The following is a 14,292-nucleotide window of genomic DNA, read 5'->3' as shown; positions in this document are numbered from 1 at the left end:
GGGCCCGGCTGGGGCGCCGGCGGCGCCTGGGGCCACTCTGGGGGCTGCAGGCCGCGCAAAACGGGGGAGATTTGACGACCCGCCACTGGGGTTGAGCCAAAGCGACGCACGACGACGCTCCCCGAATTCAACAAGTTCCGCGCAATCTCTAAATGACTTAATCTAAACCAAATGGATTATAAAGTCTCATTCACCACGAGCACCTTAACCCACAGAGGCTGCTAATTATAAAAAGCTCCGAATTTATTCACTTCTCACGTTCTTTTTTTAAATGGACCGATTTCGGTGGCCGATTTTGTGGGTTTTTGGATCAAATCGTTTCAGAATTTTGCGGACGTTGAGTGGTTTAATTCATGGGATGAGAGTGGCGATTTTAAAGTAATTTGTATTTTGGGGCATCCCGTGCTCAGGTGCCAAAAATAGAAGCAATTACAAATATTTATTTCAGGATATTTTAATCGAGGATCATTCCAGGCGGAAGCCACGCCACTGTGCAAGCAAAATCATCGACCAGAAAAATTTCGGACTTTGTCAAGTTTCTTATTTTTAGAACGAAATTCGTAAACCATGTTACACCGCTTTAAAATGTTTCAACAACATTTGTTATTATTTTGACAAAAGCAATTTTTGGTTTAATTGCTTCGTTTTTGTAAAGTGGGAACAAACCGATATGCAAAAAAGTTTTAGGTGAGTGGCATTGGTCATTCGACGGCCAATTGGCTTGGAGCAAAATGGATCTTAATACAACTGATTTTTCTTCTTGCAAAAGGAATTAAACGAAGTTTTGAGATTTTGGGAAAAAGACACTAAATTAATACAAAATTATTATCAAACACAAATTAAATATTCAAAGTAATTTAAAGTATTTAATTTACACGTCTGTAGATGAGGAAAAAGGAAATCTAAATTGTATCCCAATACTTTATCATCGACCATGAGTTAGAATCGATTTTTGTCAGAAACAGGATTAAGAGGAAAAAAAACACTTTTTTGTCACAAAAATATTTATTAAAAGAACTGGAACAGCGTTGACTAGGGTCACCACACGTAACACTAATTAAGTACGACTTATCAACACAACCCATTAAAAATATGAGGTAAGCAAACACATTGACCATACTTTTTTAATTGAAAGTATGAGACGTATCATTGCAGGTACACAAAAATAAAAGTTTTGTACTATTTCATTTTCCCAAGCACCTCCCAGGCCTCGTCCCTGTCCGTTTCTGAATGTTTCGGGTCGAAAGTAAACCATAGTGCGATAGCGCACCGTGAACCTTTTTTAACAGCGCGAACACCGTGGAGATTTTCAGGACCGGACGAAAACGCGACCATTCTGCCACATTTCGGGTTGATAACACTCTGGAAATATAATTACTTCTAGTTCAAGAAATTCTAAATGCTGACCTGGATTTTCTCCCCGTTTGTATCTCCCGCGAAAACAAACTCGCCCCCTTCGAAATCATCATTTAGGTAAATAATCGCGCTGTAGTCCCTATAAGTGTAGGCAGGGGGTTGTTTTTCACAGATTGTATCGCTGATTAAGTTACAATTGTCGGCGTGAATCATGTGGCTGTAATCTGTACGATTAATTGGAGCGTCTGTAAAATAATTATGCAGGCGGTGGGACAACACTGTATGGAGGGTTGCATACGTTGCTGGGCTGATCGGCATACGAGGTGTGTGTAAGTGAAAAAGAGCGGTTTTTTGATTTTGAAAAACTCCTCAATTTTGGTTTTCCCCAAGTCGGAGATTTGCAACAAGAGGCGCAAATATTGCGGTTCGAGCAAATTGAAGTAAACCAGAGCTGTAGCGCGGCTTAAAGTAATGCCCCTAAATTTTTCAAAAACTGTGAACGGTGATTGATATCCGTGATAACCGTCGCCTGATAAAGCGAACATTTTGGCGGTGTTGACCAACGTTTGGCACTCGCTGCTCGTTGCCAAACCTTCAGATACGAATCTGTTTGGACCCTGGAGCTGTTTTTCCGTCATTACAACGCGATACTGTAACGCCTGCGAAAAAATCGGTCAGTCATTCGAAGGATTAGTTTCGAGAAGCGAAGCGTGTTTAGTAGTAGCTCGGGAAAAGGAAAAAATTATTTAATCAAACAAATCGTTTATTAAAAAAATGAAGTACCTGTACAAACATCCACAAACATAAGAATGTTAGAAAGAAACTTTGCGAATGTAAATCCCAAGCATGTTTGAGGATGAAGTGCTGTCATTCTACTCAAGAAGTGTGGCCCTGCAAGTTAATAAACCATGCAGAATGTACACCATCTTCACAATCGCTTTCTTCACGAAAATAAACGCGTATGTAACGTTTATTACAGAGTCGTAAAACACCCACAGTTTAGTTTGACTCACCAAAATCTATTTACAGTTATGTAAATTTCTCTTCGCTCATATTTCAAAATACGACACAAGTGTAAATACTTTTGGTGGGCGGCGCCATTAATTAAATAAAGTAAGGTACCTAGGTACTACCTCAGACGTAAGTTCCGTGGAAACGTCAAATTTGTATTCGTGCACAATGAATTTGAGGATCCTCTGTTCGTAGGTGTGTCTCTGGACGTAGTGTAGCGCTTCCTACAGATATTGACAAAAACTGATCATAAAACAACTGGCACTTACGGCTCTGGGTGCGAGAAAATCCTCGCTGAACTTCGGTAATTTACTGTAAAATTTCTTATTTTCGACCATTGTTTCGTCCTCTGGGTAAAACAATAAATAGCTAGACACAGCTGCACACGCCGCTTTTAAATTACCCTCTGGAAATAGCAAAAGAAAAACCCGACTGCTAGTGAAATCTCGTCAAAAATAAACCGAAAAATCGCAGTTGTTGCAGTCGTTTAAGGCTGTTCTACATTTTTGGCTAGCGCCAATAGTTTCGCCCTAATCGGCGTTTCACAAGTTCGTCGCTTTAGTAAAGTTTTATAGACTTTTCTGTGCCTTTAGAACCCTCTCAAGTTCTTAGATTTTACATAAAACATCATCAAAATAGTTCCCCTTTTCCGAATAGTTATAGAATAGTTATAAATAGAAAAAGGATCATTGTTCTCCGATTAATAGTTTTCGGGAAAATTGCAAACAAATGCAAATATAGGTAAAATGAAAAAAACAACATAACTTAAAAGCCATTTAGAATTTGCTGATTTTTTCGACGCCAGTCGCTTGCTTGGATCATTTTACATGGGTTTGCATCAAAATAGTTCCACTTTGCCGTAATTGAGAAAATAAAAAAAGGCTTAGAACATAGTAAAGAACAGCATTAAACCACGAAATTTCGAAAAACTTTAATTTTAGAGACCTACTTTTAAAATATGCAAATTGCAAGTAGTGGTAGTGGCTGGGGAGCAGATCGTCGTGTTTTTCCCCATTGAGCGAGCTCAGTTTCGTTTTGCACTTTTGCTTACATTTGAGACAGTAGGTGAAATGGTCTGAAAATAACCATTGGGTGCTGAAAATAACGAAAGGGACTTACTGGCAATTGACGGGACAAAGTCTGGGTACCAGCCCTGGTCAAAGGGCCCTTCGCACTGTGCCCTGCATTCCTCGTCGGCTTGGAGATAAGCCGCGAGTGATTCTTCCATGTTGTCCACAACCCCGTCCCAGTCTTTCCTCTCGTACGCGTCCACACCGTGGACGTACAAATAAACGTAATCCTAAAACCTGAATTAGTTTAACGTTCGAAGCGTGGATCGGTTTACTTTGGCTTCGAAATTCACTACTTCCGTCATGTCGACTCCGCTCATGGAAGAGTAGTATTTCAGATTAGCTGACATTATTTTATCGTCGGGATATGAGACTAAATACGTGAAAGCGGCAGATGCGGCCTTTTGTACTTCCTTATTCTGGAAAAATGAGCGATAAATTTTGGTTTTACGGCCCAGAAACAATAAACTATTTTAGTTTTTAGTGCATTAGGGTTGTTTACTACAGTCGGAACGTGTAAACAGAGGCGTATGAATGGTGCAAGTCTTTCTATTTGTTGTGTTTATTGCCAATATTTACACACTGTAAATGGTGTGCTCAATTTGACATTGACGTAACTCGGCCGAGTCATCGCTCCAAATTCGATCTTAATCAGCGCTTAATTTAGCCGGGTTTTGTTTGTAATTTTTTTCAGTTGAACGTTGAACGCCCTGTATACGTTGTTAAACACTATCAGCTAAGCAACTAGATTAGGCTATTTATAAACATACGGAAGCTGTGCAAAATGTTTTCAAATTTGTTTTCTCCAATATCAACAAATTAACTTGTTCAAAGGCGTTCTAATTTTATTGTTAATTGAAGGGAAACGGATGTTAACAAAAAATAAACACGGCTATTTGCGCGAGCGCCAAACACTACGACTTTTGCACAAAACGAACAAGCTGAGAATTAATCACTGGTAAAATAAAGCAAATCCGCCGCTTGAGCGTCTTTGAACGACTTTGGGGCTTAAGTGATTGAACATAGGGACATGGTCTCGCTGATTTTTTTTGTAGCAAATTTAATTCTTTTCAACTTTTTCTTGCATCTGTAACCGTATTTGCAGCGTTTTGAAAAATATGGGACAGAGTGCAAATTGGTAAAAGGTTACAATTTTTTTAAATATAATTTACGATAAAAATTTTACATTATGTTTATGTTTTACTATTGAGAATTCAATACTATGGAGGACGGGAACGTTTTATTTGTATGTGGTTTCTAACGTTTTTTGTGCATTTATTTGCCGAATTTGTTATTATTAAACTATCCAGCGAATTAAAAAAGTTTACTACAATATGGCATATGTTCATGTCTATCATTTTTTATAATCGTTGTTTTTATTAAATATTAAACAGATAGACAACAAAGCAAGTTAATAGAGCTCTTAAAAATCGTGGAAAAGCAACACCACAACAATCAACAAAAATAAAATTACCAAATATTTTGATTTGTTTAAATGACTTGAATTTGATGGGGTGGAACTAGCGCGAAAGCCAATCTGAGCCATGCCCTTTCATGCGCTCAACCAATAAAAACGCAAAGATAAATCACACAAAAAATTTCAAAGCAAGTGTATTGGTCGATCATCGCAAACCGATTTCAAGATGGTTTCGACGACTAAATTATTAATATTCCATGCACTAAATGTTACCTTTTTAAGTTTGCATTCATTTTTTTGTCTAAAGGAGAAAAAAACTGCATTTGCGTTTTTGAGAAAATTGTTAAACCCAAAAAAAACTAACGTTTGCCCCGCTTTTTACCGCTTTGTTAAACCCTTTAATTATTTTCACAATAAATTACGTATTTCACTGCAGAGCAACTAAACACCTTTATTTGAATGGCTAATTAAATAATTTCATTAACGAAACGGACACAATTAAGTCCCTACTATTTTTTTTGCATTCTTGTGCCTCAATTTGAGTCCAAATTCGCACCTGGTTCTGTGAACCCGTCCCTACATCAATTATTTAAATTTTATTGGTTGGCAGAATGGGTAGGGCTAACCCATGGGCCCGTTATTGCAACCTTGATGGGCCAACCCGACACCCAGTGCGAATCATGCGCCCTTCAGTCGAAGGGTCAGCCAATAGAAAGTTAAAATGACCAGTTATTGGGAGACGAATTGCGAATTGGGTTTCATTGACCATTTCTTAACCAATCAGTTATAATCCTAAAGCAGACCAATAATTGCCTTAGGTTCAGCAGCAAAACATAATATTAATTGTAATCCAAAAGAGCGAATAAAAAAAATAACAATGTTTCAGAATCACTTCCTATATGTCATTAATTCATTATCATTAATTAAAATAATTAACTACCTGAAAGTAGCAGATGTGCAAGTACTCGTAGGGCTTCAGGTCCTCGAAGAGCTTTTCAGTCTCTTTATCGACGTTAAATTTGAAAAAATTGTCTTTGTAGGCCTTTTTGCACTTCATGATGCACAGCGTGTTTTTGACCGCCTTTTCGAAAAACAACAGATCGTCGATATCGACCGGATAAAGCGGTTCCGACAAGTCCGCTTCCTCCTTGCACATAATCCGACAGTTTTGGAGTCTTTTCCTGTAGTCCCTATATTTCTGTATCGCATTTTCGAAATGAACAATACACGCGTCGAATCGATTGTCCAAGTACGCCTCGACACCTTTTTCGTACAAATACATGCACGATTCGGTTATGTTTTCGCCGTCTGTGTACACATGTGTTATACAACTCAACAAAACTGCGTAAACTACACGTGCGTACGACACCATGGCTAAGTCAAACTGAGTCTTAAGTTAAGTAGGAGTTCGAGTTGAGTCACTCAGCATGGGCCGCTTAATTGACAAGAATGGAGCCGGTTGAGATGGGGAAAAAATAAAGAGAAATTCAGAAAATCGATTTATTAATAACACGGTTAAAGAGCGTCGCGTTTTTTTCGGTCTTCTTCAAACTGGAGACGTAATTTGGCTTTGAGTTGTTGCGATTTATCGTAGTTTTCTTGCCTCCGCCTCTGTCTTTCTTCTTTCAAACATTTGGTCACTGCGGTATCCAGACTGTTGCAAAAGCCCACAAACTTCCCAAATGTGTGCTGAATTAAATACAGGTTTATTCAATTCAAAGTAATTAACAACTAACCTCCCTGTGACAATTTCTTAATTTTTCGATTAGTTCGTTGCATTTGGCGGTGTGCAAATGGGGCGACAAGTCCGTATGCATTTTATTCAATTAATTGGAGTAACAATTCATCGAAAATGTGATGTAAACTGACGAGATAACAGTTATCAATCGATTTTTTTTGCCGTGTTGGTGACCAAATATACACTAATGTTTTACTAGTTGCCTGTGTATTATTTTACTGTGAATAATTTTCACCAATTTAAATCACCAACGAACAAAAGTGAGTGATGGCATTTGATGTACATGTTAAAGATAACAAACTACAACAGTTCTATAAAAACTACTCAAGATAAATCAAAGTTGTGGACTGAATTATCTCAGTCTTATCAGAAACATTTTTCACATATCATTTCGTTGATTGAGTTAACCATGAGTCAGTCAACTCAAGAATCAAATATTTGTGCTATAAAAAATATCCAAAATGGGTGTGATGGTAAAATGGTTCAAGAACGAGTATCAAAAAATAATGGTGGTAGTCAACCAAAACAAGGACAATCACAGACAATAAGAAAAAAAGTGGATGCTATATTTGATCATGATGTTCGACCAAATAGTGGACCAGATGGTGCAAGAGAAGATGAGTTCTAGTAATACATAGTATAATTTTTTGTAGTTTAAGTGAATTGGAAATATATTTTTTTTTAACATAAGTACGCAGTGTTTTTTTTAATGTAATAAAATCGATTGTTATTCAGGAAGAATCTCTTTAAAAAAATATTTTTTCTGTATTTCAAAAACAATCATCAAATTAAAACTTATCAAGTTTTATTTTTACTTTAATTTGTAATATACAAAATTTTAATTATTTAATAGAAAGTTGAATATTTAAAGAATATATTTTTTTTAACTTACTGCAATCAAGGAGATAACAAATAGGAAGTTTGTTGCAAGTTGAATAACTTTTTTAGTCTTTCGTTTAGGTCATTATTCGTCATTTATTACTTTGATTACATTGGAATAACTAAAATTTTCAAATTTATGGTCAATTTTTAAATACCTGTATAAACTCCAACAAATAATCTATGCTGAAGTCGCTATGGAAATGAATAATGTGCATTGTTGCTAAAATTAACTTCTAAAGTCAAATATTTTTTTAATTTTTCAACGTTTCTAATTACAATGCGCCAAACAATTGGTACAGATTTAAGTTTGAACTTTTTCCTTTAAAGTGGTGAAATTCCTACTTTTCTGTGATTCTTAGTTTTTGTGTAATGATTTTTTTAAAAAAGCGTGTTTTCGTCAAAAAAATCAAATTGTTAAAAAACTAAGCAAAATCGACCAATATAAGTTTAGATCTAAATCATCAGTATGAAGACCTATTTCCAAAAATGCAAAAAATTTAATGTACTATTTGAAAAAACATAATTTTAATATTTTTTAATATTGGGACAGCCTGTATATACACCGCAATATTTTTAAATTATGCAGCACAAACGGAGATATAATCTAAAAAAAAGAAAATGTCAATATCTCTAACAATAAACAAGTTATGGAGCTTTTTCGGATCGATGGGACAGCTTGTATACCGGGCGGATCCAAAAGTTTTACTACTGGTGATCTTCTAAAATTATTACTTGCTACATAAAATTAGATGACAAATTTTTCTTACCAAGTAATAACTTTTCCACAATTTATTTTGAGCTAATTTGATTCGTATCACCATGACAATTTTTTTAAAGCTTGAATTAAATGGTCCACTCCATCCGGTTGCCATTTTGATTTCAGTCGATCTAGTGATAAATAGATCATTCTATTACCAACATCCCTACATCCCACATTTATTGCTCCTTATAAAAGTTCTAGAACAACAGGCTTCAGTGAAATAGCGTCAGTAACAATAATTTAACAATTATTTCTGAAATTATCAACAAATCTACTTGTCGAAGTTATTTGTGGAAAGAAATCCAGACGAACTAAGTGTGTGGAAAGCCAGTGCAGAAGAGTCAGGAAATTGGGGGCCCCCATCATGGACCGCAACTCACCCCCCCAGTTTCCTTTCTACTCAACTGTTCTCAAGTACGGTAGACAACGTAGTGGTGAGCATATTTTTACAAAATCTAACTTCTTTTGCTCTATATCCAAATCAATGCCACGTGGTTTCCACAAATCTTCACTCACTTTAGCCCCCTTGCGAATAAATCGGGACAATAGTTTGTACTTTGACTCGTTCTGACCCGTAGGTGTCTCTTTCTTCACAAAAATCAAGTCTTTTTGGTCTATATCTATGTACAAACCACGTGGTTTTGGGGAATCTTCAGTCAAATTTTAGCCTCCTTGTGAATAGTTCTGGACAATAGTTTGTAGTTTGACCTGTTCTAGCCTGTAGGTGTTTCGTTCTTCACAAAAATTAAATCTTTTTGCTCTGGATCCATGTCCAAGCCACGTGGTTTTGAAAAATCTTCACTCATATTTTAGCCCCCTTGTGAATAAATCTGGACAATAGTTTGTAGATTGACCTGTTCTGGCCTGTAAGTGTTTCTTTCTTTACAAAAATTAATGTACAAATGTACAAGCCACGTGGTTTTGAGCAATCTTCACTCAAATTTTAGCCCCCTTGTGAATAAATCTGGACAATAGTTTATAGATTGACCTGTTCTGGCTTGTAAGTTGACTTGTCTTTTACAAAATCATGTTGAGCTGGATTAATTAGTCTGTATATATGGTTATACAAAACCGTGGACAAAATAATCTCAAAAATTTTTGAAAAACTTGAATTTAAAGATACCGCTGCAATAAGTAATAACTTATATCACATTGTGACCTAGACTAAAAAACAGGACAAACCTTTAAAATTTTCCAGCAATCAGGAAATGTACATTTTTCTAAAAAAAAAAACTTAAGTAGTCTTTGACTGGAAATGCAGGAACACCGTCGTAATTTTCTGGGCACTTTTTAACGTATCACTTTTTTCAATGCGAAATTTATGAAGCAAATTTACATTAACAGGCCATATATTATGACTTTTATTATTGTCAGGTTGGATTCAGTAGGTTTTTCTTTATTCCTTACAAAAATCCAGCTTTTTTGTTCTGTGTTTTTTTACAAATTTAGGAGAAAACTAGACGTAGTTTTGTAGTTTAACTCGATCTGATCTGCTTCTTCAAGCTTTTCTTTTTTCCAATTACAGAAGTCGTTAGGAGACCCAAATAATTTGAAAATTTTTTTCATAAGGTTTTGATTTATTGCAGATAATAGCATTGATAGAGGGAGTGTTCACAGTCCACGGTTCCAATCTCCAAGCATTCGTTACGAGAACAGAGATCTACTTGATCTAGGGTCTAACCTCCAGTGGGCTTACGTACCGCCGGCTCAAGTTCCCCCATTCGCTAGTGGAGATTACATAACGCAGAACATGTCCACTCTCCAGAGATTAATCCGTCCACAGGATTACCGTGATCATCCTTTGGAAAGGTGCCTGCATTGTGACTTCTTAGGGTATAACCCCGTACTGCCCAAGGAATTCTTCCCCGACTACTCTCGGTTGCTTCGTGAGGCGTTTCATGAGGAAGTACCTGCAAATGTTCGCGGAAGTGCTCCTGTGAATGTTCCAGAAAACATTCCAGTTCCTGGGAATGTTTCACAGAATGTTCCTGGGAATTTTCCACTAAATCATTGTGGGAATATTCCACAGAATGTTCCTGGGAATTTCCCACTGGATCTTTCTGGGAATGTTCCACTAAATGTCCCTGGAAATGTTCCACTAAATGTTCCTGGGAATTTTCCACTGAATCTTTCTGGGAATGTTCCCCTGAATGTTTCTGGGAATTTTCCACAGAATGTTCCTGGAAACTTTCCACAGAATGTTCCTGGAAATTTCCCACAAAATGTTCCTGGGAATTTTCCACAGAATGTTCCTGGGAATTTTCCACAGAATTTTCCTGGGAACTTTCCACAGAATTTTCCTGGGAACTTTCCTCAAAATGTTCCTGGAAATTTTCCACAGAATGTTCCTGGAAATTTTACACCGAATTTTCCTGGGAACTTTCCACAGAATGTTCCTGGAAATTTTCCACTGAATGTTCCCGGAAATGTTTCACTGAATGTTCCTGAGAATATTCCTGGAAATGTTTATGGTCAAATTCCAGCTATGTATCCAGGGAATTGCCCTGTTTTTTATGCAAGGGAACTTCCTGGATATGTTTCTGGAAACCATCGCGTGTTTGTTCCTGAGAATACTCCCATTTACATCGTTGAGAATTTTCCGGGTTATATTCCTGACAACTACCCGGTATATTTGGTGCCAGTTAATCAGCCTCAAAACATACCTCAAAATATTCCTACGTTCGTTCCTGAGTGCAATCCTGGGAACTTTCCTGAGCGCAACCCTGGGCACGTTCCTGAGCGCATGCCCGGGCACTTACCTGAGCGCATTCCTGAACGCAGTCCTGGGAATTATCCGGAACCAATGTCACCATACAACCCCTTCAACGTTCAGAATCAGGCCAACGTACGTTATCCTGGGATCAATGAGAATGTTAAACCATAAGTTTTTTGTCGTTTGTATTCGTAGCTTTAGTTTGCTTTTTTCGTTACTTTTAATATGTTTTTTATTGTTCATAGTTTTTAATAATTAATAAAGTACCGATATTTTGAGTAGAATTTTGTCCTTTTGTGTCGTTACTTTCATTGTGCTTTTTAATACTTCATAGTTTTTGATAATTAATGAAGTAACGACATTTTGACTCGAATTTTGTTCTTTTATTGTTACTTTCAATATGTTTTTTGATAGTTCATAAGTTTTACTAATTGTTAAAGTACCGATATTTTGACTATAATTTTGTTTTTTGTATTGTTACTTTCAAATTTTCAATATGCTTTTTGATAATTGATATAGTAACGACATTTAGACAAGAATTTTTTTTGTATTATTACTTTCAATGTGCTTTTTGATAGTTCTAAGTTTTTGATAATTGATAAAGTAACGACATTTTGACTTTCAATATGCTTTTTCACAGTTTATTAAGAAAGTTCTGACTAGAATTTTATGTGTTTATATATACTACCGTAACTTTTTTTGTTCAAGCTGTCATCATTTACGTTTTTTAATAGTTCATAGGTTTTGATAATTGATAAACGAATTTTTGACTACACTTTCATTTGTCTTTTATATGATTTCTTGTTTGTTCAAGCTTTCAATATTTACGTTTTTTGATGGTTCATAGTTTTTGATAGTTGACAGTTTTACTCGTTATATTAGTTTTTCAGTTTTTTTTTTTTGTAAACTTTTAATATTTTTTTTGCATTTAATCAATTTTTATTACTTATTTTTCGCTAGTTTTTCTGTAAACTTTCAATAAATTTTTTTGGCATTTAATCAGTTGTTATTACTTATTTTTCGCTAGTTTTTTTGTTTTTTCTGTAAACTTTCAATAATTTTTTTTGGCATTTAATCAGTTTTTATTATTCATTTTTCGCTCATGGAGCAGGTGCAGGTACATCTACTGAAAAACTCAAAAAGTGCTAAATAATATGTTGTAACCACCGGAGGTGGCGTAGGTTCAAGTACTATTGGACGAGTAGGAAGGTAGGTAGAGGGCAATTCAGTAAGAAATAGTATACACAACTATGAAACAAAAAACGAATAAGACTCTTAGTCTTATATCTACAAGATACAAGTATACGCAGACTTTATTAATTAGTTAACAAGAGGCGGCAATTTTAAGCTGCACGCAGGCGGCACGCTCGTGATCACTGATTAGTGTCAAAAATTATTAATTTTTTAATATGCAAAATGATCTTGTTTACTTAGAAGGAATATTAAGACCAATCAAAATTTTATCTCTTGAATTCTTCATTTGAAACTAACTTTCTTTATCTTTTAGTTCATTGTGTGCACTTTCGTGTATTTCCTGGTGTTTTCAAAATTTTAAATGTCAGACGTTCACGTTGCACTCCCACTGGGCACACTGCCTTCCCATTGGTCAAACTTAAAAATGTACCGAATTAGAGCAAGCCCTGAACGTGAAGCATAACATTCAATAAAGTTACAAAACTGTTGGAAACACTATTTCGTAATAATCTTAAATAAGCTAGAAATTAATTTTTGAAAAATTATTTTTAAATTCTGAACTGTCAGTTTTTGACAAGTGGCTAAAATTCCGCAGACACGGCCTGCTCTAAGTCAGATCATTTTCAATCTCATGTTATTTATTTAACGCATTGGTGAGAGTATAGAACATAAATTTGAGCATAAAGTACATTAATTTTCCAAATAAGGGAATATTTTTTGGTAAAACTGATGTGTCAAGGTTGGCGGTGCTCAAACCACCCCCTCTAGTAGGCGCCTTTGACACTAGAATTTAAACAATTGAAACGTTTGACAATTAACCGTTGCATCCCTTCATCAGGTGCAATCGGTAGTAATTTGCCCAAAATTGTGCCCAACACCCCATAAAGCAAGAAAATTTCGAGTTGACGATGGAGCGCAGACCCGCAAGAGCCCCCTTCTATTCCACGGTCGTCAAGTACGGTCGAAGACGCCGCGGCGGCGAGCGAGGCGGTAACGGTGAGCAAAATCTTCCCCAAAACTAAAATTTCGAACCCAATGGGACTAACAACGTTTTCCGGCCAACCCTTGGTCGTTTTGACTTTGCAGAAGTCGTTAGGGGCGTCACCGAATCGGCCATTTTTTTCACCAGCTTTTGATTTCAGGGCGTTATTATTCAGGCCGTTATTACACGGGCCGTTATTATTCAGGCCGGTTTTTGGCCCGCGGCGATTTTTACGGTCCGAGATATGTGCCCTTTAATTCGCGGATTCAAAGTCCCAATCCGTTCGATTTTGCCAGTCATGTGCAGCGAGATTACAATTCGATGTTTGCCCAAATTCCGCGGAACGCCACTGAGCAGTGGGTAAATGAGAACATTGCTACTGTCCAGAGACTGGTTTGCCCTTATGATTACAACCACCCTTTGTCAGTGTGCCAGTTTTGTGGCTTCGTGGGGTACAATTATCCCCTAGGGCCGCGCGAAATTTCTATCGATATACATTTACCACCCCCTGAGGAGTCCGACAATAATGAAAGTACCGACCCTAATGATATGAACAGTGGCGGCGAAAGTTATTATGGCGACCAAAATGATCAACATTAACCGTGTTTTTTTGTTGTATTTGTGTTTTTTCAGTTTTGTTTCTGGTTCCATTGTTACTAATAATTATATTTCTCTAATTTCGTAAATAAAGTTGTTCGTTTTGTATTTGACTTATTTTTTTCATTGGCTGTAACCAGGTATATAGGGTGGGGGGTTAACGCTTAGCCAATGGCAGCAAAACGCGCCAAGTACGACACCCAGAATGCTCGTTTAAATCGCACATGTAGGAAAAACTTTAAAAGAATATTTTAAATTTTGGTTTAAATGTCGAAAATCACGTTTATATCGGTTAGTCAAAACTAATTTTATTTGATCAATTGATCATTATTAACTCATCTTTTAATTTATAAATTCAAAATTTGAATTAGGACATCAAGAAATTTATTAGTACCTTTTTTGTTATTAGGTTCTTTGCCTAAAAAATGTTAAAAAACGGTGTTTCTGTTAGAAAATTTAGGAATTTGCGGTAGTGGGGGGTCAAAATGGCTGCGTGTTGTCATTCGGAGTCGGTTCAAAATGTCGCGCCTTCGCACGCCATTGGTGGTTACACTTGTTATATTCACTAGTCC

The 14,292-nt window shown here is 36.4% G+C and overlaps 4 protein-coding genes across 5 annotated transcripts; 2 read left to right on the top strand and 2 right to left on the bottom strand.

The window, feature by feature from the left end:
- Positions 1 to 992: 992 nt before the first annotated feature.
- Positions 993 to 6,265, bottom strand: LOC657387 (prolyl 3-hydroxylase 1). The gene is made up of 9 exons (XM_008200435.3): positions 5,795 to 6,265; positions 3,713 to 3,856; positions 3,487 to 3,667; positions 3,317 to 3,442; positions 2,637 to 2,773; positions 2,490 to 2,591; positions 1,655 to 2,015; positions 1,408 to 1,601; positions 993 to 1,362 (listed from the first exon to the last, which is right to left on the bottom strand). The coding sequence occupies exons 1-9, from the start codon at positions 6,224 to 6,226 to the stop codon at positions 1,180 to 1,182; spliced, it is 1,860 nt and encodes a 619-aa protein (XP_008198657.2). The 5' UTR covers positions 6,227 to 6,265; the 3' UTR covers positions 993 to 1,179.
- A 75-nt stretch (positions 6,266 to 6,340) lies between these two features.
- Positions 6,341 to 6,799, bottom strand: LOC657311 (uncharacterized protein). Its single transcript, XM_963777.4, has 2 exons — positions 6,591 to 6,799; positions 6,341 to 6,543 (listed from the first exon to the last, which is right to left on the bottom strand). The coding sequence occupies exons 1-2, from the start codon at positions 6,669 to 6,671 to the stop codon at positions 6,370 to 6,372; spliced, it is 255 nt and encodes an 84-aa protein (XP_968870.1). The 5' UTR covers positions 6,672 to 6,799; the 3' UTR covers positions 6,341 to 6,369.
- Positions 6,800 to 8,066: 1,267 nt separating this feature from the next.
- LOC135267237 (tetra-peptide repeat homeobox protein 1-like) lies at positions 8,067 to 11,354 on the top strand. 2 transcript variants are annotated; one of them, XR_010335611.1, is made up of 2 exons: positions 8,067 to 8,668; positions 9,804 to 11,354. XR_010335611.1 is itself a non-coding variant. In XM_064359344.1 (2 exons), exons 1-2 carry the CDS (start codon positions 8,599 to 8,601, stop codon positions 11,116 to 11,118), a joined length of 1,368 nt encoding a protein of 455 aa, XP_064215414.1. In that variant the 5' UTR covers positions 8,071 to 8,598; the 3' UTR covers positions 11,119 to 11,354. The 2 variants fall into 2 exon arrangements, 1 of the variants encoding a protein (XP_064215414.1); XM_064359344.1 differs by having other exon boundaries at positions 8,071 to 8,668; positions 9,821 to 11,354.
- A 1,550-nt stretch (positions 11,355 to 12,904) lies between these two features.
- On the top strand, positions 12,905 to 13,794 carry LOC107397492 (uncharacterized). Its single transcript, XM_015977942.2, has 2 exons — positions 12,905 to 13,137; positions 13,284 to 13,794. The coding sequence occupies exons 1-2, from the start codon at positions 13,050 to 13,052 to the stop codon at positions 13,721 to 13,723; spliced, it is 528 nt and encodes a 175-aa protein (XP_015833428.1). The 5' UTR covers positions 12,905 to 13,049; the 3' UTR covers positions 13,724 to 13,794.
- Positions 13,795 to 14,292: the final 498 nt, after the last annotated feature.

This window comes from Tribolium castaneum, chromosome 10, assembly GCF_031307605.1.
Source record: "Tribolium castaneum strain GA2 chromosome 10, icTriCast1.1, whole genome shotgun sequence".
Classification (NCBI taxonomy): Eukaryota; Metazoa; Arthropoda; class Insecta; order Coleoptera; family Tenebrionidae; genus Tribolium; species Tribolium castaneum.
The sequence above is the reverse complement of the archived record's forward strand: the minus strand, read 5'-3'. Positions and strand labels throughout refer to the sequence as shown.

What these genes read in the sequence shown, in the direction of transcription:
- LOC107397492 (XM_015977942.2), top strand. Translation starts at nt 13,050, where the DNA reads ATGGAGCGCAGACCCGCAAGAGCCCCCTTCTATTCCACGGTCGTCAAG. An exon ending in CGGCGAGCGAGGCGGTAACG is followed by an intron (nt 13,138 to 13,283) that starts GTGAGCAAAATC and finishes TTTTGATTTCAG; the next exon opens with GGCGTTATTATTCAGGCCGT.
- LOC657311 (XM_963777.4), bottom strand. Translation starts at nt 6,671, where the DNA reads ATGCATACGGACTTGTCGCCCCATTTGCACACCGCCAAATGCAACGAA. An exon ending in TAAGAAATTGTCACAGGGAG is followed by an intron (nt 6,544 to 6,590) that starts GTTAGTTGTTAA and finishes TATTTAATTCAG; the next exon opens with CACACATTTGGGAAGTTTGT.
- LOC135267237 (XM_064359344.1), top strand. Translation starts at nt 8,599, where the DNA reads ATGGACCGCAACTCACCCCCCCAGTTTCCTTTCTACTCAACTGTTCTC. An exon ending in GTACGGTAGACAACGTAGTG is followed by an intron (nt 8,669 to 9,820) that starts GTGAGCATATTT and finishes GATTTATTGCAG; the next exon opens with ATAATAGCATTGATAGAGGG.
- LOC657387 (XM_008200435.3), bottom strand. Translation starts at nt 6,226, where the DNA reads ATGGTGTCGTACGCACGTGTAGTTTACGCAGTTTTGTTGAGTTGTATA. An exon ending in ATTTTCTCGCACCCAGAGCC is followed by an intron (nt 2,592 to 2,636) that starts GTAAGTGCCAGT and finishes CAATATCTGTAG; the next exon opens with GAAGCGCTACACTACGTCCA. An exon ending in CAAACGGGGAGAAAATCCAG is followed by an intron (nt 1,363 to 1,407) that starts GTCAGCATTTAG and finishes TTATATTTCCAG; the next exon opens with AGTGTTATCAACCCGAAATG.